At 48.2% G+C, this 21,168-nt stretch overlaps 1 protein-coding gene across 1 annotated transcript in view; it reads right to left on the reverse strand.

Annotated features, from left to right (window-relative positions):
- Positions 1 to 21,168, reverse strand: part of MNS1 (meiosis specific nuclear structural 1) — a 206,095-nt gene that overhangs the window by 62,454 nt on the left and 122,473 nt on the right. Inside the window, exon 7 of the mRNA XM_078684605.1 lies at positions 15,683 to 15,790. Coding sequence (XP_078540731.1) covers positions 15,683 to 15,790 — 108 coding nt within the window. The remainder of the gene's footprint in view (positions 1 to 15,682; positions 15,791 to 21,168) is intronic.

A 21,168-nucleotide genomic window follows, 5' to 3' on the forward strand; every position in this document is an offset into this window, starting at 1 on the left:
TTGTGCATTGCATCGCAAATACTGCACAGGATGTCAACAGAATGCGGTAAGTGAACAATACTCCTGGGGAGGAGGGGAGGGGGTGAATCAGACTCACTCTAAGCATAGTTTGAGGAGTTGGTAACTGTAGGTGACAGACAGCAGCGCTGGTAAGCCCGCCTGAAAAGGGAATACATTAGAGACCCCTTGCGGTTTGGTTTGTGCCACAGGAGCTGGAAATAATATCCTTCGGACGTTTTTACTGGTTTAGGACATCCGATTACTGCCCTTCTGCTTAATGACCACACGAGAGGTAAGCGCGTGTAAAACTCTCCACAATGTTTGCAAACACAGCACTACATGTCAGACGGCTTCTGAGGACAGGGCTCAGCTCTGTAAACACTGATCCAATGTACTTAGAGGTTAACGCTGGCTAATGTTGTCCATCACTGTTGCCAGGCACAAGTGCAGCATTTGTAATATCCTCTTAGCCCTGTGTCTCTTCCCTGCGGGGAGCATCTAAATTAAAGCTCCAGACACAATGCATTTCCTAGATCTCAACCCTAATCCCTCGTTAGGCTGCTGTAATCTTTGAAAATTGAGACCAAAGCAGGTCGACCGGTCCACTCTGTTTACTGTCGCCTTACTCGAAAGCAGATGAGGACAACAATGTAAATAAATGCGAGTTGCAATATTAACAAGTTGTGATCAAAATGATCTTGATAGGGGCCTAGTGTTTACGTAATATGCTCATGTGCTCCATTCACCTCACTGTATTTTGCACTGACAAGTCTTTCAAGCCGTTCTGCTCAGAGCAACGGGAAAACACGGAAGTGCCAATAAAAGACAAGCAAAGCTTGCACAAACACTGCAAATTTGAAGACAACAGAATTAATTATCTACATAATAGGCTACAGAGCAACACTGCAGATCAGCACTAAATGTTGCCGGCGAATGGTAGATTTACTGTCTGAGGTACTGTAGAGGGTTGCAAGCAACCATACCAAAAAAAACTGAAAAAACCTTCTTAATTGTGTAACAGGCCTGTGGTAAATGTTTAAAAAATTTCCTACGTTTTATTATGAATTGTTCCATAACAAATGTCTTTACTAAGAGCTGTTTCACCAGCCCTAGCTCAGAGCTCCATTATATATATTTTACACACAACCATAGAATTTCCGCTCTTATAGTTATCTCAAGTAACTTTAACTCGTGGCCTAAGATATCTATAACTCGCTCCCCCGCCACGCAGTTTTCTCATCAATAATTTCACTGCAAAACTTGCACTGATATTATCACACAAGTTACTACTTGTGTAACGATATATCTGTAAGAGACATTTGTTAGTGATAGATTCCTTACCTTAGAATATCCCCAGGCGTCAGACTGGATCCCGAAAGTTTTCGCTAGCAGGACCTCTGCGCATCAGTAGGTGGCGTTGTGCTGCTCTGCGTCCGTCGCTGGCTTCGTATGCGCCGAGATGACATCACGAAGACTACTTAGGCGCCACCCATGCGCGCGGACGTCAGTTCTGTACACGACGTTCCGCACCAGGAACGCAGAGCCATGCAGAATACTGACCATTGGTGCATAAAACTAGGGCTCTAAAAGGGATGACGTTAACCCTAGAAATCAGTTCGCAGAACGGGGAGGATGCGTGGGGGGTAAGGAATCTATCACTAACTAATGTCTCTTACAGATATATCGTTACACAAGTAGTAACATGTGCATCTGAAAGAGACACGTTAGTGATAGATTCCTTACGTTAGAATAGATACCCCAGCAATACCAACCCCAGTGTTGGATCTGCGAACAAGATTACACCAGAAAGTCACGGAGAACAGAACGGCCAAATAAGCCATCTCTCCAGACTTGGCTGTTAAGGCAATAATGCCTGGTTAAGGTATGCAGCGAGGACCACGTAGCTGCCTGACAGATATCCTGCAAAAGGACTCCCCATCCCAGAGCAGTAGTGGCTGATGTCGCCCGAGTAGAATGGGCACGTAGCCCTGCAGGAGGCTCCTTAGCCAAGGAGTAACAGGCTTTAATACACAGAACGACCCACCGAGAGATGGTACGTTTGTGCACAGCCCGACCTTTCTTGGCGCCCACGTAGCCAACAAAGAGTTGATCATCCACCCGGAACTGTTGTGTGCGCTTCAGATAGAACGAGAGCGCACGTTTTGGGTCCAGACGGTGGAGCCTCTCTTCATCCTTCGAAGGATGCCTAGGCGGAAAGATGGTGGGCAAAGTGATGGTCTGCCCGATGTGGAAGGGCGTGACAGCCTTGGGCAGAAAAGAAGGACGGGTCCTTAACACCACCTTGTCCGGATGAACAGAAAGGAAAGGAGGTTTAAAAGAAAGAGCATGGAGCTCACGCACTCTTCTGGCAGAGGGGATAGAAACCAGGAAACAGTCTTTAAGAAGAGAAGATTTCGTTTTCCCTTAGTCGTTGTCTGACCAAGACCCCCATCCTCACTAAAAATTCATGGGCCCGTAATTGGGGTAAGGTCAATCTGTCTGATCTCTCAACCTCACTCCTGGCCTCCTCTCCCCCTCTATCGGGACTGGATTCCGCAGCCCAAGCCAAAGCCATTGATTCATGGCTCATGGAAGGAAGCGACTGCTTGGCTCCTCTCCGGCGCACCTCGATTAGACGCCCTAAAGACGCCAATCGGTGGTTTAACAACGAGCTGAAAGAACTGAAGCTCACGGTTCGAAGGGCAGAACGCAAATGGAGACGGGACTACTCCCCCGACTCCAGGACCCGTTACGTCCATCTCCTAGGGACCTATAAGCAAAACATCACTAAGGCCAAGAAAGCCTATTTCTCGGCCAAAATTTTGGCGGCCGAGAACCAACCAAAGGAGATCTTTGCCATTACCCACGATTTGGCCTTCTCCGATAGGACCTCACTTAAACCCCCTCCTTCCCAGAAACTCTGTGATTCACTGAATCTTTACTTTGTCGAAAAAATTTCGACAATCAAATCTAACATCCCCCCCCCTTCTTTTTTTGTTGATCCCCTGCCTCCCCCTGCCCAAGCCTTGTTCAACTCCTTTCCTCCTCTTTCTGAAGAACTTTTTCTGTCTCTCCTTGCCAAAATTAAATCCGGTTCCCCTTCTGACATATGCCCGGCACACATCTTACGGCAGGTCTATACTGTCTGTTCCCTGCCTCCTCTGGGCTTTCTTAACGACTCACTGGCTCGAGGGGTTGTAACTCCATCGCTAAAAGCCGCTTCCATTGTCCCTATTTTGAAAAAGCCAGGAGCCGACCCCTCGGTGATGGCCAACTATCGCCCCATCTCCCTTCTCCCCTTCCTGGCGAAGGTGCTTGAGCGACATGTTACATCTGTGCTCAGCTCCTTTGCCGAGGAGAATGGGAGGCTGGCTCCGTGTCAGGCTGGGTTTCGGCCCAAGCACTCGACAGAGTCAGTGGTGGTGTCAGTATTAGACACCCTCAGAGAGGGTATGGACATGGGCAGATCTCAGGCGCTGGTCCTCCTTGACTTGTCCGCCGCTTTTGACACGGTGGATCATTCCATCTTGCTTTCCCGTGTCAAGGCGGCGGGCATAGGAGGCTCAGCCCTTATCTGGCTTTCATCCTTTTTGAGGGACCGGACCCAGGCGGTCCACCTCGGGGAGTTTTCAGCTACCCCCTGCCAGGTCCAGTGCGGTGTTCCTCAGGGCTCTTCTCTCTCTCCTCTACTGTTTAATCTTTATATCGCTCCTCTTATCTTTGCCCTACAGCAGCTGGAGGTCACGGTATATAACTATGCCGATGACCTCCAGCTCATCTTCAATCTGTCTTCTACCCCTGATTCTATCTCTAATTTCCAATCTATTCTATCTTTCATCAGGGACTGGATGAATTTCAACCACCTGAAACTCAATCCCGATAAAACGGAACTTGTGGTGACGGGTGGTTGCTCCAGTCCCTGGAATTCTCTCTTTTGGCCCCCCTCCTTTGGTTCTCCTCCCACCCCTGCTTCCTCTGTTAAGACTCTGGGCATCAAGCTAAATGATAAACTCACTTTGCACTCCCAGATTGGTTCGGTGGTTTCTTCTTGCTTTCTTACTCTTCGTACTATCCGCTCCATCTCTCGCTTCTTTTCCTTCTCTGCACTCAAACTAATTATGTCCGCACTGGTCCTGTCCCGCCTGGACTACGGGAACATCTTGTTCAATGGCATCCCTCAGTACAGCCTGCGTAAACTGCAACTAGTGCAGAACCAGGCTGCCCGCCTGGCCTTTGGTCTTCCCAAATTCCACCATACCTCCCCCCTCCTGAAAACCCTCCACTGGCTCCCTGTGCGGGAACGCGCCCTGTTCAAATTAGGCTGCATGGCGTTCCAGGCCAGGACTGGCCTGGCCCCCTTTTTCATATCCTCTGCCATCAAGGCCTATGTCCCGGGCAGAGACCTCCGCTCCTCGGCACAACTTCTTTTAGCAGTACCCCGCTACCGGAAAAAAAAACAGGGTGGCTCAAAATTTTCCACTCTCGCCCCAATTTTCTGGAATTCTCTCCCCTTCCATCTTAGGTCCCTCACCCAGTATTCCAGTTTCCGCAAAGCTCTGAAGACCTTTTTATTTTCTCAGGCTCTTCTCTCGTAAGCCCTGTCTGCCTCTCCAGTCGACGTCTTAGCGACTGTTCTTGCTCAGTCGGCTGCCTGCTACATTAGCGCCAAGAAACCGTCCAGGTGTACGTTGCGCTTGATAAATATTTTAAACTTAAACTTAAACTTAAACTTAAAGGGCAGTTGTGAAGCAGCTCAAAGGAAGCGCATATCAAATAAGTCAACACAAGATTCAAGTCCCACTGAGGCATTATAAAGGGGAACGGAGGGAACGTGTGTGTAATGCCCTTCAAGAAACGACTAACAGGGGACCTGAAAAGAGAAGGCTGATCTGGAAGCCTTATAAAAAGCGGAAATGGCCGAGAGATAGCCCGTGATAGTGCCCAGAGCAGAGCCCTTCTGGGCCAGAGAAAGGAGGAACAGAAGAACTTCTGAAAGAGGGGCAGAAAGGGAATCCACAGCCTTCACTGTGCACCATGTCACAAATTTATTCCACCTGCAGGCGTGTAACGTTTTAGTGGAGGGACACCTGGCTGCCAGAATGACATCACACATTTCGGGAGGAAGATCGAAAGCCGTCAACTGTCACCGCTCAATCTCCAAGCATGGAGGTGGAGACTGCACAGGTTCAGGTGGAGCACCCTCCCCTGCTGCGGCGACAGAAGATCCTCCCGAAGAAGCAGTCGGATCGGGGAATCGATCGCCATGCTGAGTAGCTCGGGATATCGGTATCTTCGTGCCCAATCCGGAGCCACAAGGATGACTTGGGCCAGGTCGCGCTGAATCTTCTTCACCACTCTGGGCAGAAGTGGTATATGTGGAAAGGCGTACAATAGACCGCAACTCCACTCATGACGAAAAGTGTCGCCTAGCGAGTGCCGCCTTGGTAATTCCAACGTGCAGAACTGATGATATTGCTCATTCTCTTCGGTGGCAAATAGATCTAACCAAGGCTCTCCCCAGTGCTGAAAGAGACCTTGCGCCATGTCCGAGTTTAGACGCCATCCGTGATCCATCAAGCACCGGCGGTTGAGTTCGTCCGCCCTGGCGATCAGAGAACCTGCCAGGTGTTGCACCACCAAGGTAATGCCTTGATGTGCCAGCCATGTCCAGAGGCACAGAGCCTCTTGACATAGGGTCCAGGACACCAACCTCCCTGTGTGTTGCAATACCACATGGCGGTGGTGTTGTTCGTGAACACCTGCACTACACTTTCTCTGACAGAGGGAAGGAATGCCTTCAGTGCAAGTCAGATCGCCCGAAGCTCCAAAAGGTTGACATGGAGCCAGGACTCCGCTGGAGACCAGAGGCCTCTGATCTCTGCCTCTCCAAGTGGCCTCCCCATCCCAGGAGGGACGCATCTGTCACCATTGTGTGCTCCAGTTGGGGAAGGGAGAGGGATCTGCCATTGACCTAATCGCGATTTGTGAGCCACCACTGCAATTGACGTGCAGTGCCCTCCGAGATCTGGACATGATCGGACAGGTTGCCCTGATGCTGTGCCCACTGAAACTTCAGGTCCCACTGCAGAGCCCGCATATGCCATCTGGCATGTTGCACTAGCAAGATGCAGGAGGCCATCAGGCCCAGGAGCCGGGGGGGTCATCCTGACAAACCCGGGATAGAGGCTGAAAGATAGGAATCATAGCCTGAATATCCCGGACTCGCTGCTCGGGAGGATAGACCCGAAACCCCGTCGAATCCAGAACCGCTCCGATGTAGGGGAGCTTCTGAGAGGGACTCAGATGAGACTTCGGCATGTTTATGGAGAACCCCAGCAAATGCAGGAGGTTGGCCGTAGGCTGTAGGTGGGAAACAACTGCCTGGGGCGAGCCCGCCTTCAACAACCAGTCGTCGAGGTAGGGGAAGACTGACACCCCTGACCTGCGCAGATGAGCTCCGACCACCGCCATCACTTTCGTGAACACCTGAGGGGCGCTGGTAAGGCTGAAGGGGAGCACGGCAAACTGAAAATGCTCCTGGCCTACCATTAACCCCAGGTAACATCGGTGGACCAGCAGGACAGGGATGTGAAAATATGCATCCTGCAAGTCCAACATTACCATCCAGTCTCCAGGGTCGAGGACAGCCAAGATTTTGAATGGTTATTCTAATGTTGATTTTCTGCGTGAACCACTTTGTGGGGGGCGCCCCTGTCCCCCTTGTCCATATCCGGAGATAGATGGGGGGACGTCGGAGAGCGACAACGCTTCTTCAACTTCTTTTTGTGTTGTCGCTTACCCGAATCCGAAGACTTGGAGCCCGAAGAGCGGTGACGGTGGCCCCGCAAGCGTTCTCTGGAGCGGCCCCTGGACCGTGAACGGCGCTGAGACGAGTGCCGGACCTCAAGAGGCTGCCTCTTGATTGATATATATATATATATTCCCCCATCACTGAGTCCCTCAATCCTCGGGACAAAGTGGAGCGGCGGTTGGTGGAAGTGGTGTGCAAGAAAAAAAAAAATATATATATATATATATATATATAAATATATATATATATATATATATATAGACAACTTTAGGCCTATTGGTTCAGAGAAAGTAAGCAATGAGATTTTCATATATATTGTTTGACTACCTCTGTTTATATGAAATGGGATTTTAAGGTAGCAAACTGGTATTTTACCGTAATTTTGCACCCCAAACCTTGGTCTTTTTATGTGTTTTTAATATGCACTTTAAAGACAGGCTAGTATTTCCTCTATGTTCACTATGACACAACACTACCCTCTCATGTGACGAAATTCATCCAATCACTGGCAGTATAAAATGGTGTTTTTTTAAATGGAACATTGTCATGTGAACAAGGCTCTTGCGAGCCGAAACGTCATGAGACTTCTACTGTATATATATATATATATATATATATATATATATATATATATATATATATATATATATATATATATATATATATATGTATATATATATATATATATATATATATATATATATATAACCTACTGGCGGTCACCAGTAGGTAGTTATAGTTCACATATTTAAACATTACTCGCTAATACATGTATTCACTAAAAATCACTTAATAAGTCAGTTATACAATCAATTTTACAAATAAACATCCATTTAGACACTTATTTACCCATTTATTCTTCCATCGACCTTTACATATACAAATGAAAAAAATATTTATTTTTTTGAAAGACACATTCACAGGATGATGTCATCAGTGATGTCATGAGTGATGTCACTGACCATGTCATGAGTGATGTAATACGTGATGTCATCAGCAGTGCATTGCGGGCGTGCGAGTTATAGTTAGCTGAACTAACTATAACAGGGGAATTTCAATGGTTTTGTATGAGTGAAATGTCCAGCTAACTATAACGTGGCTGAAACCTATGGTTTTTTCAGTGAATTTCTAAGGTTTTTTAAATGCTAATTCTTAACTATAACGTGGTTGAAATCTATGGTTTTTTCAGTGAATTTGAAAGGTTTTGTAAATGATAATTTTTAAATGTATTAATTATTATATTTTTTATACTGATTTACTACATTGTTTTAAAGTATTTATTTTTAGATATTTTATTTTTTAAATTGCATTACATATTTTTAATATAAATTGAAAAAAAATGTTTTAAAAAATATTGAAATTGTAATATTTTTTTTATTTTATATTTTTTTTAATTTATATGTATTTTATATAGCAGGCAATGATATCCTATGGAAGGAAATTCAAGTTACTGGTAAGCACAGTTAAAATTACTTTTCAGGATCAGTACTGGGCTGAAAGATGCAGCACTGAGGTCTCTCCTGATAAGAGGTGAGTAAATCAGAATTCGTAGTTCAGCTGATTTTAGAGGAATATTTTGCTCAATAGTGAAGGAAGGGGGCGGGGCCTGAGGTGACATGCGTGCAAACATGCCCTGTGGCGCGTTTTAAGTTGGGGAATTAATTCCTCTTCAATCCTGAGGTCCCCTGTGAGCCAACTAGCCCACCAGGTACCTCCAGTATGCGCCAGGGAGCTGCATTGCAGAGAGGTGTTCAGAGGGCACGCCCCCTTATTACAACACTCTGCAATGCAGCTCTGTGGCGCTTACTGGAGGTACCTGTTGGGCTAGTTGGCCCCTAGGGGACCTCTGGATTGAAGAGGAATTAATTCCCCAACTTAAAACGCGCCACAGGGCATGTTTGCACACATATCACCTCAAGCCCCGCCCCCTACCTTCACCACAGTGCAAACGTGCCCCGTAGCGCGTTCTAAGTTGGGGGATTAAGTCACCTTGCATACTGGTGGTCCCTGGGGGCCAACTAGCCCACCAGGAACCTCTAGTATGCAGAGGGGGCTGCGTTGCAGAGAGGTGTAAAAAGGGGCATGGCCTCATTACACCTCTCTGCAACGCGGCCCCCTGGCGCATTTCCAGAGGGGGAACTAAATCCCCTTGAATACTGGGGGTCCCTGGGCGCCAACTAGCCCACCAGGAACCTCCAGTATGCGCAAGGGGGCTGCGTTGCAGAGACGTGTAAAAGGGGGCGTGGCCTCATTACACTTGTCTGCAACGCAGCCCCCTGGCAAGTTTCCAGAGGGGGAACTAAATCCCCTTGAATAATGGGGGTCCATGGGGTCCAACTAGCCCACCAGGAACCTCCAGTATGCGCCAGGGGGCTGTGTTGCAGAGAGGTGTGAAAAGGGGCGTGGTCTGATTACAACGCAGCCCCCTGGCGCGTTTCCAGAGTGGGAACTAAATCTCCTTGAATACTGGGGGTCTCTGGGGGCCAAGTAGCCCACCAGGAACCTCCAGTATGCGCCAGGGGGCTGCGTTGCAGAGAGGTGTAATGAGGCCATGCCCCTTTTTACACCGCTCAGCAACGCAGCCCCCTGGCACATACTGGAGGTTCCTGGTGGGCTACTTGGCCCCCAGAGACCCCCAGTATTCAAGGGTAATTACTTCCCCTCTGCAAACGCGCCAGGGGGCGCGTTTGCAGAGTGGGGCAGGGAGGGGGCGTGGCCTCCTCCCCAACCCCGTTTTTTTTACTTTATTTTTTTTACGAAGGGGGGCTGTGTAGTCCCCCTTCTTTTACTTTTTTTTGGGCCCTGGGGACCCCATCCCCCAGGGCCTGACCCTCCAAATTATTTTTTATTTATTTTTAACGGGAAGGGGGCCGCCAGGCCCCCTCCCGTGGCTAATCCAGGCCCCGGGGACCCCAGCCCCCCCGACGCATGCCTCATTTAAAAAAAAAAAAAATTAAGGAGGGGGGCATGCAGCCCCCCTCCTCAGGCCACTTAAGGCCCCGGGGACCCCATCCCCCGGGGACGTCCTGTCTCCTTTCTTTTTTAAACATTTTTATTTGGGGAGGGGGGCCGTGTGGCCCCCTTCCCGGGCCCCTTCTGGCCCTGGGGACCCTATCCCCCGGGGCCTGGCCCTCCTCGTTGGGGGCCGTGAGTGGGTCCCCAGCCCCCCACGATCACTGCCGGCTCCCCACATCCTGCGGGAGCCGGCATTGCTTTTCAGCTTGGGGAGCAGCTAACATGCTGTTCCCCATGCAGAAAAGCAATCGGCGAGGCTCCCGCTCTACCATAGCAAACAGCAGTGTCCCAGGGGTGGGCACCCCGGGACACTGCAGGAGCCGGCTCAGGGGGGTGGCGGTCCACAGGGCCATCACAGGCTCCAGGAGGGGGGCCACGCGGCTGCCCTCCCAACAGTTAAAAGCCCCGGGGGGGTGGTGGTCCCCGGGGCTGGGGGGTCCCTCACGGACCCCCCTATTTTTAATATTAGAGCCCCAGGGAGGTGGCCGTCCCCGGGGCGAGTGGGGGGGCTTGAGCCCCCCACACAGGTTTTGTTTTTTTCATTTAAAAAAAAAAAAAAAGAAGCCCTGGGGGTGGCGGTCCCCAGGGCTGCGGGGGGGGCCGTGAGCCCCCCGCATACATAACGTTAAAGCCCCAGGGGGTGGCGGTCCCCGGGGCCCGCCATTATAATGAACTATATCGTTCCCGCGATTTGGCCCCCCCCGGAGGCTAATTAAAAAAAAAAAGCTAACTTCGGGTTGTTTTCTTTTTCACGGGATACGCGTACCCATAAGCTTATCCCACGATTTTAAAACCAAAATGTTTGGGGGGGCCTTAGGGGTCCTTGTGCGACAAGACTGCGCTTAAGGCCTATGAGGTAGCAGCAGGAAGATGCTGAGACCTGCACGGATCACCCTGTTGGTGAAAGAATGAGTAAAGAGCTGCAAGTAGAAGTGGTCTGTCTCTTTCCTCTGGAGGGTGAACTAATAACACCAACTAAGAAACTCTGGAAACCGTGGGTAAGAGAAGGCCTGAGTCCCCAGAGGAATGGACAATGGCCCCCGGAGGTGACTGCCATGAACTAAGAGCACTCTACCCACACCACAGGTTAACGGGGGTGGAGGGAGTGAAGTGAGCCACACAAACAACATGATATGGAGGGGTCTGTCATATGATGATCACCTACAAGTTCTAGATCACCCTATATGACACCCACATTTGATGGCATAATGCACAGCTGTGGTACTGCCTGTCCTCACTTATAACTGGCTGGAAAACAGTTATCAACAAAGCCAATCGTGCTGGTCTTTTGTCAATGCTTTCTGCTGATCCTGAACAGCATGTGCCCACATAAAGGAACAAGCATTGGAAATGCAATAGGTCTCGCACCATTAGAGTTAGTGCTTTTAGAATTGTTTATGGGTTTTTTTTGTAAATGTTTAGCATTTTTGTTTCCTGTAGCCAATGCTAAAGTATTACAAATAAAAAAAGCCATAAACATTTCTAAAAGCTCTAACTGAAATGGTCTGAGAACTATTGCACTGTGTGAGGGTGAGGGGTTGAGGGTGAGTGAGGATGAGGGTGAGTGAGGGGTTGAGGGTGAGTGAGGGGTTGAGGGTGAGTGATGGTCAGGGTGAGTGAGGGTGAGGGTGGGTGAGGGGTTGAGGGTGAGTGAGGGTGAGTTTGAGGGGTTGAGGGTGAGGGTGAGTGAGGGTGAGGGTGAGTGAGGGTGAGGGGTTGAGGGTGAGTGAGGGTGAGGGGTTGAGGGTGAGGGGTTGAGGGTGAGGGGTTGAGGGTGAGTGAGTGAGGGTGAGGGGTTGAGGGTGAGTGAGGGTGAGGGGTTGAGGGTGAGTGAGGGTGAGGGGTTGAGGGGGAGGGGCTGAGGGTGAGTGAGGGTGAGGGGTTGAGGGTGAGTGAGGGTGAGGGGTTGAGGGTGAGTGAGGGTGAGGGCGAGTGAGGGTGAGGGGTTGAGGGTGAGGGGTTGAGGGTGAGGGTGAGGGGTTGAGGGTGAGTGAGTGAGGGTGAGTGAGGGTGAGGGGTTGAGGGGGAGGGGTTGAGGGTGAGTGAGGGTGAGGGGTTGAGGGTGAGTGAGGGTGAGGGGTTGAGGGTGAGTGAGGGTGAGTGAGGGTGAGGGGTTGAGGGTGAGTGAGGGTGAGGGGTTGAGGGTGAGTGAGGGTGAGGGTGAGTGAGGGTGAGGGGTTGAGGGTGAGTGAGGGTGAGGGGTTGAGGGTGAGTGAGGGTGAGTGAGGGTGAGGCTGAGGGGTTGAGGGTGAGTGAGAGTGAGTGTTGTGAGAGAGGGGTGATGAGGCCTGGTTGTTGTGAGAGAGGGGTGATGAGTCCTGGTTGTTTTGAGGTACAGCTGATGAGGCCTGGTTGTTGTGAAGTATCTGACTTTCTTGTGAAGACAAGTGCGTCATAAGCTTAAACGAGAGCCTTGCATTCTCTGTTCCCGATCCTTGCACCCATGCATGGCTCGGGTCTCAGGGCAGCTACCAGGAGTTCTAACAGCTCTCATCAGGTTTCTACAGCTAGTTCCCCGGTTTTGTGGGCTGGGCATGAATAGTGGGCAAGAAACAGCTAATTATAGAAGGGCCGCTTTTGAATGAATTAATTAATAAACCTTTACACCGCAGATATTCAAAGGTCAAGCCACTGATGAGTTGTGATGTTTTGTTTTGTAAGAGGTGTTAAGCTGACTTGCAGGCGCCGGAGAGAATTCACACGGCAAATTGCCCGCCTCCGTTTCAGTTGCAGACTGTTTATGAGCTCAGCAGCAAGGTTTTGGTTGGTTAATCACAGGAACCCTCAAGAGGTGTAGAATTAAATGTTAAACCTGAGGTAGGATGGGGCCTTCCCACGGCTGCATTTATCCACAGTCCGGCTTCCAGGAAGAGGTGATGTGAGTGGCACACGTCTGTCTCGTACAGCTTTTCCTTGGGTTGGTGAGCCTGCGGGGGCTCTCGTAAGTCAGGCTGCCCTGTTTGCCTCTGGAGAAAGACAAGCCCTAGCTCGTCTGCAGCGAAAGTGGGGGTGCTGGCTTGTGGCCATGACAGACGGTACACTGAAAAGCAGAGTGGAGGGCGGCCTCTGAATTCCAGCATGCCCTGACGTGTCGGCGGGGACAGAAGTGTATGCAGCCCCTCCTCCCCCCACGCTCAAGGCTGGCAGCCTGAAGGAAGAGACAGCTGGAGCGGTGGGTTATGTGAGGAATCTTTCACTCGAGTGTGCCGGGTCAGAGGCCTACCTCTAGGGTCAGTGAGCAGAGCCTTGTGTAATGTGTGCACCTGCAAACAAACCAGGACAAGCACAAGCGCTAATACACACAGCCCTGTACACACAACGAGTAACGGCTTGAGGAGGTGAGGGAAGGGCTAAAGGCAACAATGTCACCGGGTGAAAAGAAAGAGAAAGCAGGGTAACCTGACCCAGGAGGGGGGAGGAGGGAGGAGAAATGCGTCTCGGCTGGAGCAGGGGGCGGAGCAGGGAGAGCGGGCTTAGAAATGTACTTCACACGGCCGGCCGGTCGTGAAACTGAAAGCATGGCCGGCCGGCCGTGAAAGCCTTTGATGCCGCAGGGGGTGGAGCGGCACCAGCTGGGAGAGTAGGCAAGGCAGGCGGCTGGGGGCATGTGCACGCGCTTTTAAGCTCAATGCGCATGCGCATTGAGCTTAAATTTCTCGTGCACTGCAAGGAATCGCCACGATTCCTTGCAAGTTGGATAAAGAGTGGATAAGCCACCATAGTCTCGCTTGCTCGATGCGCATGCGCATCGACAGGCGAGACCTAAAAAGAGGCTCCAGAGTGATGCTGTATACACACGCACATAGGCATCATATTCAGTGTGCACATGACCTACACACAGGTGCACGTGTGCACACATTCAACCTGCATAAAGCCTTTCGCCCAACTGTGCAGCAGGTGACCTGATTTTAAAAGGTAGGCACTGGCAGTTGTCCCTCGAAACCCATTTTTAACTGAAGCTTACAGTAGTGAGGAGCTCTCGTTTACAGCAGTGGTCCAAAAACTAGACTTTTCACAAGCAAAAAACGAGGCATTCTCATAGATCATTATCTATTACCCAACAATTATCTTCAGTATCATGGCTCTTGTAGAAGATACACTTTCAATTACCAATGCCTTAAATAACACTGGTAAATAACTCCTTTTATTGGTCCACCTAGGTGGAGTTTCCGTATAGTCTTTGAACAGAACATCACATAAATTGGTTGGAAATCAAATTGGTCAGGCAAGCATTCCAACCCTCTCTTGATTTAAAAGCAAAGCAGAATATTTAGGCCTTTATGATCACTTTAAATATACGTTCTAACTAGTGGATCACAGGAGATAAGATACGATGGAATTTTTGCTGATTTCCAGACCTTGGCGGAGTGATCCAGCTTTCAGCAGGGTGGATTCCTCACATATGTAGGGATATGTCTTGTGCTACTAGCAGCCTGGCAAGTGGCACATACTATGACCTTCTACATATGCTGTATTACAAACACTCCACATGATAATTCGTGGGAAAATATTGATCATTTGGCTCTATAGAGCAGTCCGGGGCATGTGGGAGTGACGCTTCTCCACCTCCAACAGTCCTGGTAACCTGATCTATATTACCTTTTCAATGATAAAGAATGTCAGGCTGTGTTGGAACATCCTACCAAGGTCACCCGTAAAGTCTGATTTAAACTTATTCAAGTCTATATTGTACACAGGCCTACCGTATGCCACTGAAGCTTCATAGACTCTTCCCTTTGATATCCCCAAGGTGCCCTAAATGGCATGGCACACCACACAGACCTGATACATATGCTCAGTGGCTGTGCAATGCTACAACCCTCTTGGACTGGGGTACTGGCGACAGTGACTGCATAAAGATCGGTTACGGACAGCCAGTGGCTTTCTATAGGGGATATACACACAACCTAAAAAGGAAAAATTGATTACTCACTCTTTCGATCATACATGCTAAGAGGGGAATCATTAGATATTGGAAGTCCTCCGCACCTCCCAATATACTGTCTTGGCACACCAAACTACAGAGCTGGGGACCTGCGCAGAGCACTTTTCTGCATAGGGAATGGAAACGAGGCTTTAGATGCCCCTATTACAGCCTCTGGGACAAACTCATGCAGGAACATTAGGTACTCCTTTCAAAAGATGACAGGCCTCCTTGAGCCAATGATAGGTCCCTACTTCGACTACTCAGCCTCCGAATAGGCCCCCCCATTAACCTACCTTCACACCCTCACCCACCGTAATCCTGATATTGTACCCCTCTCCCACTAAGTGGTTTGGTGATAACTCCCCTTTACTAAGCTTGTGTGGGCGTTCCACATCTTTTACTGCGAGCCAAACCCAATATTTGTGTTATAGTGGTCATTCATTTCCGGGTTAATCCCCCCTCCCCCCACCCCACACTTGTTGTGTAGATGGCAAGGATTTACATTTAGTAATAATTAACAAATACCTGTTTTTCTGTAATATGATCTTTGAATTGTATTTGCCTTCCCCCACCCTTTTTTCGCTTTGTTGTTTTTATTGTATATCAATGTATATATTTGTAACTCGCTGTGTATTGCAGCGTAAAAGTGAAAATAATAAAAGTGTTTTTCTTTAAAAAAAAAAGATGAAACATTGAAGAGAAGGAACACCAAGTGCTAATTTTTCTAATAGCACATTATATTTCCTAACACGCAGTCCACAAATGAGGATCTTTTCAGATTAACAGTTATCACTAGTGTGCCTCAATAAGATAAAGGAAACTGATAGGTACATGTAAAGATAACCGATTATTCCATCAATGTTGTGTAATGACATTCGTTTCTTGCAAGCAATAAAGATCTTCACATCTCCTTTGTTGGTTTTACTCACAATCTGTTTCTGTCTTTCTGCCTGAGCTTCTTCTTCAAGATAAAGTTCTTGCCTAATTTGTTCAAGTTCATCACGCTGCCTTTGCTCCTTCTGGATATGTTCTGCAAGCTAAAAGGTAGAAAAAAGGATGTATTAACAAACAAAGCATATGTAATATTTTCAACTTTCTCAAGAAACATAATTTTGGAACGGACTGACTTGATCTTCATACATGTGCAGGTTTGTTCGTCTTTCTACATCACTTGTCACACTCCAAATCGTTCACACTCACACATTCACTAGTCCTAATACCAAGGGATTTGCAGTCAATGATCACTTTGAAAAGGCTCATACAGCATTAACATTTATTGGTCCGAAAAAATGACCGAAAAAAATACAATGAAGTATTATGTGTATCCCTGCCACGTATTGTAGAGCTCTTTCCAAGTCACAGAACAATAACTACACTGGATAGTTTTAATCACCTAGAGATTTTAGTCCTGGCCTAGACAAAGCAGTACAGTGTGTGAGTGTCTGAAAAGTTTCAACGCTCCGTCCATCATCTCCTTGTGCTTTAGTGCGCCCTAAGTTGGCGGGGTATGCCCAGACGTGGGTCCCTTGCTCACTTTGCCACTGGATTCATCTAGCCTGGCTGATAAGGGGTGTAACCCCGAAATCGGTCTCAGGATGCTTGTTTCCAGTTCAGGGAAGACCTGGCTTGGCAGTTCAGGTTGGACTGTTTCCAAGAGGCACAGGGTCAAGACTGATTTGCATACAGCTTGGTCTGAACTGAGGTGGCGAAGTTAGCTAAAGAATGATGATAGATTCAACCCAGATCTGTGACTAGGGGTGAGTGTCTGAAAAGTTTAAGAGCTCCGTCCATCATCTCCTTGTGTTTGCTTAGTACAGTGCAGGTGCCAGAAAGAAACCAGAACATTCAGGAGCTGAATAGTGGCCAACAAATCTGAGGGATGATAACTGGAGCTGCCTCATTCTACACGCGACCCCAGGAATGAGTCCAAACTGAGAATGGATAATCAAATGGAAGTAAATCCGAAACATATGTGCTCCGGTGATGGAATAGAAGGATGCATTATTGTTTAGCAGATCAGGCTGAACTGTTTCTATTGCAGAAGGACCAAGACTAATTTGTATGTGGTTGGTCTTCCTTCGTAGTGGTGCACCAAGGTAAAAATGATGGACGGAAATACAACCCACTTTAAATACAAGTGGATAAGATTAATTCAAGCACTCCATCCATTGTGTTTTTTGTTTACGCCAATGAAACATCTTAAGGGGCATCATTATGCCCATACATGGGCCCCATACATTAAGGTGCTAGAGAACACAATCTGCACCTCATTGATGAGGTCCAACCAAAGAATGAAATGTGGGTTTGGTCCTGTGCATAGGGGGCCTGATGTAGCAGATCAAACTGGACCAAGACCAACTAAGACCAACACTACAACACCTTCCAGCCCAAGCTCCAGTTGAGTTAATAACCCTTTATTACAAGCATTTACAATGCAATAGGTCTCGGGTTAATTAAGTTTGAGCTATTGGCATTGCTTAATATTGCAACACCAATTGCAACAAAAGTCTATAAATTGTAGGCCAAACAAATTTGTATTTATTTTTGTAGCAGTGGTGGCATGCTGCGCTTTAGATGAATCACTGGATGTTGAGCCGTCGCCAAAACTCGAACCTGTTTCCCCAGCTCTGAAGTGGGCAGCCCTGGCCATTAGGCCACATCTTCTTCTCCACTTATAGGATTTCTTGGTGCTGTGTTAAGCAGCGCTAACAGGACAAATGGGCCCCCTCCTCACTATGAAAGTCGTAATTTCCTTTGGAAAGCCCCTGTCAACTGGATAGTTCCCCATGAAATGAGGCCATCTGACCATCTACACGGCGTCAGCGTGCGCCTACCATTTCCGGAATTAGCTGACTTTGTGTGAATCAGACTAAAGCGGACACACGTCCAGTGCTCGAATGCTGTGGGAACGCGCAGGTTCCCATTCCGGTAGGTAGTATTGCTTGGGAACAGCGTTCTTGGCTGGTGCCAGCAGCTTCCCCCGCCACTGTCCCCGATACAGAGTCCCAGGCTGCCCTCGGCAATCATGGCAGTCCCTCACGCGCATTGTGTGAATTTTACTGAGCAGCTGGTTGGCAGCAGGGGGTTGATGGGGCTATTTCCTCCTGTTTGTGTTGATGTGCTGCATTGTTAACTAGAGGTGTTCATATTGCCTCATTATGGACTGGGCTCTCGACATTTTCATAGTTGACAGGTAATTCATTCATTTTCAATAGGTTTTGGGCTCGGCACAGTTGTAAGGAATTACACATCTCATCCCCAGATGGAGCAGCGGATAAAAGGAACAATGAGGCAGTTAATCTGCGGAGGTATACATTTATGTATGCGTGTAGTGCTTCTTTTTTTTACTTTTGTATGCTCACATCTGTATGCGTGGGCGCTTGTGTCTGTGTGTGTGTCGGTGTGTGTATGCGCATGCGTGAGCTTCCCAGGAGACAGCGCCTGGCCCCAGCGCTCGTTCGCGTGCGCGTGCCACTTTCAAATCGCCTCCAAGGCGATGCGCGCGGCCAGGATTGTCTCCTGGGAAGCTCACATGCCGACAATAGGGGCTCGGCCGAGGTTTATAAATCTGTTTACCGTAATTATTGTATTAAATAAGTGTTGAACTAAGCCTAATATGAACTTCTGTATCTCGAAGTAGAATTTAGATAATGTGCTGGAAACTGTTGTTTATCGCAATATTTTTTTCCCTCTGGAACCCTCCCAGATAAATTAGGTTTTTTCTTAAGGGGAGATGAAGGATAAAACTCTGGGTAACTGACTAGTCGAAGAGGAACACAGCATAATTTGTTGTGAACAGTCAGATTATGTAAGCAATGGAGAAAGAAAATAAGTCGCACTGGAGTGTATCGAACAAAGTAAAGGATGGGAGGAGCTAGTCACTTTAAGTTCTTCCAACCCCTTTATTTTGATTCAAATAGGTTTCAGTGGACACATGTATCATGTAAAAATCGTGTGGCAAAGCTCAAACCATAAACCCAGAGAGACAACATCTGTAAACAATGTGACAAGGAGAAAATAGAGAGACTCTTCTCCTGCACCGACCCACATGCATAGTCGTGCCAGTGAACTTATTTAACTTTCTGTATGGAAAATAAATGCGGTGCAGAAGACAAATACTGAAAACAGTTGAAAAGACAGCATAACTTCTCTCTGTACATCACAATAAGACCAAGAAATAAAGAAGACAAAAAGCAGCACCTGACTGAAAATAGCGGGTTGCCACGATGTACTGTGGCTAGATTCATGTAGCACCCTATAGCCCTACGAGGTGTAAGGCGTATTTGCGGATTGGAAACGCTGTACTCCTACGGTCGAAAATGTGCTCGTCAACTTTTCCCCCAACCTTGGACGTTACGTACGATTTAGTATACGGATTTGAGTTGTTATGCAAATGAAGCATGTTATTTGTGTAATCACCTCGTGATAGAAGGTGGGGCGATGAATCAGCAAAAAAGTACATTACAACAGGCAGGGTGAAATAATGATTGAAAAAGGCCAGGCCCCTATGAAAGGGATAATCCTGTAACACGGGTTCAAGTGTGTGTAATGAGAGGTGTTTACCATGGGTTCGACTTTTTAAGTAGTAGTTTACACGAGTTACAATCAGGGTAATTTTCCCAGTTATTCACTAGGTTAAAATAACACAAATCACATAAAAAGTACTTTTTAAACTTGAATGCCCGGGCTTTGCTCCCCTAGCAATAATACATTAAACACCTGCTGGGCGGAACTACCGTCCGAGGAGTGCAGGGGCCTGGGGAGACATTTAGAATAGATGGGAGGTACTTGGGTGAGACACGATAACAAGTGTGAAACATATGGGCACTCTTCTATTAGAGCAAGCACTTACCAGATCTGAAAGCGCAGGAGGGGGCCGCTCGTGTACTGCATCCGGAGCTTCTTGGCGCCATTGAAGCTGTCACTGTGGCCCAGGGCGGAACCCAACCCTAAGAGCAGCAGCAACAGCGAGGGGAGGCCGCGCGGCGACATCCTCTTCCCCACACACCCAGGAACTGCACCCGACACTAGCGTTCCGTCCGTAACTACTACTTTGGTTGCTTTGTGACGCCAACACGCTACGTTTTACGTCACCACTGACATTGACCTGTACGTGGTGCGGAACAGAATGGGTTAATTCTGCTACCCTCAGAGACAAGGGCAGAGTCATGAAAACAACAAGCACGAGCACGGAATCGAAACCGGCCGACGCGGGAATAGAAACCAGTGGTGCGCGCGCACCAGAGGAGCGGGGGCAAGGCAGCGCGATGACAAGCCGAGACGAGGTAGGAGATTTGTGTGTGTAAGGGGGGGTTCTGTGTGTGTATGCGCACTGGCGGCGGCGAGGGGGGCTGTATGTGTGTGTGCGCGGCGGGGGGGGGGGGCTGTATGTGTGTGTGTGTGTGCGTGCGTGTCTGTGTGCTTCCAAGGAGCCATGGGAGACAGGAGGCGCGCGCGACCTGATCCCAGTTCCAAGGTTGCGCGTGCACCTCACTTGTCTGTCTCCCTTGACTCCTTGAAACCGAGAATGATCACAATAGAGTCTCGGAACGACAGATTGCTTTGCAATCTGTTCGCAGTTCCGAGACCTAAAAAACTGGCCTGGGCCTATGAACAAACCTTTGACACAAGAAAACCCATGTAGGGGATGCCAAATGTTCGGCCTCATTCAGACATAGTTCTGAGGACGGAGTCACACCTTCTCAAAGGGCAGCCACTCCCTACAAAGCTCAAGCTCCATTCTACAGAACCTGCCAAAATCCAATAAAAAGCGGACTTATGGTTGCAGCTTCTCCTGCTCAGCTCCAAAGATCTGGGACTCCCCCCCCCACCCCCATATGAGATTTGCACCAAAACATCGGCTGTTACATTCAAAAGGGAGGTGAAAGTATTTCTAATGAAAAGATACTTCCCACTTTGAACCTGTCCCCTACAAGGTCATTCTCATCTGCCAGTGACCCCGGTCGTTTTGTAACCCCAAAGAATATACAGGGATAAATATTCATTTATTGGGTTGGTCTTCTCCCATCTAGCACACAGCAAAACAGGAGTTCATGTGGTGATCGATCCAGAGACCATAATTACTTGCAGAGATGTACATTTTTTCAATGGTCTGTTCCTGCTACCACGTTGACTTTTGTTTGTTAACTTATGTTTCTGACAATGTTACACAGGCAGGTATTTATTGTACTATGGTTAGCTTTACTCCATTGTTACTACAGTTTTAGTACCAATAAAAATGTTCCATATACTGTGCAACTGGTTGTTTTGTACTTCACTCAGATACTTTTGGGTTATTTTCATGCTTTACAAAACTCTTTAAAATAAAAAGAAAACACAAATCTCAACTATCATTAACTCCTACACAAAAAGTGGGACACTAGAAAAGGAGGAGGACTACTGATTAGTTACTTAC

The sequence above is a fragment of the Lissotriton helveticus genome, chromosome 3_2 (genome assembly GCF_964261635.1).
Source record: "Lissotriton helveticus chromosome 3_2, aLisHel1.1, whole genome shotgun sequence".
In the NCBI taxonomy this organism is placed as follows: domain Eukaryota; kingdom Metazoa; phylum Chordata; class Amphibia; order Caudata; family Salamandridae; genus Lissotriton; species Lissotriton helveticus.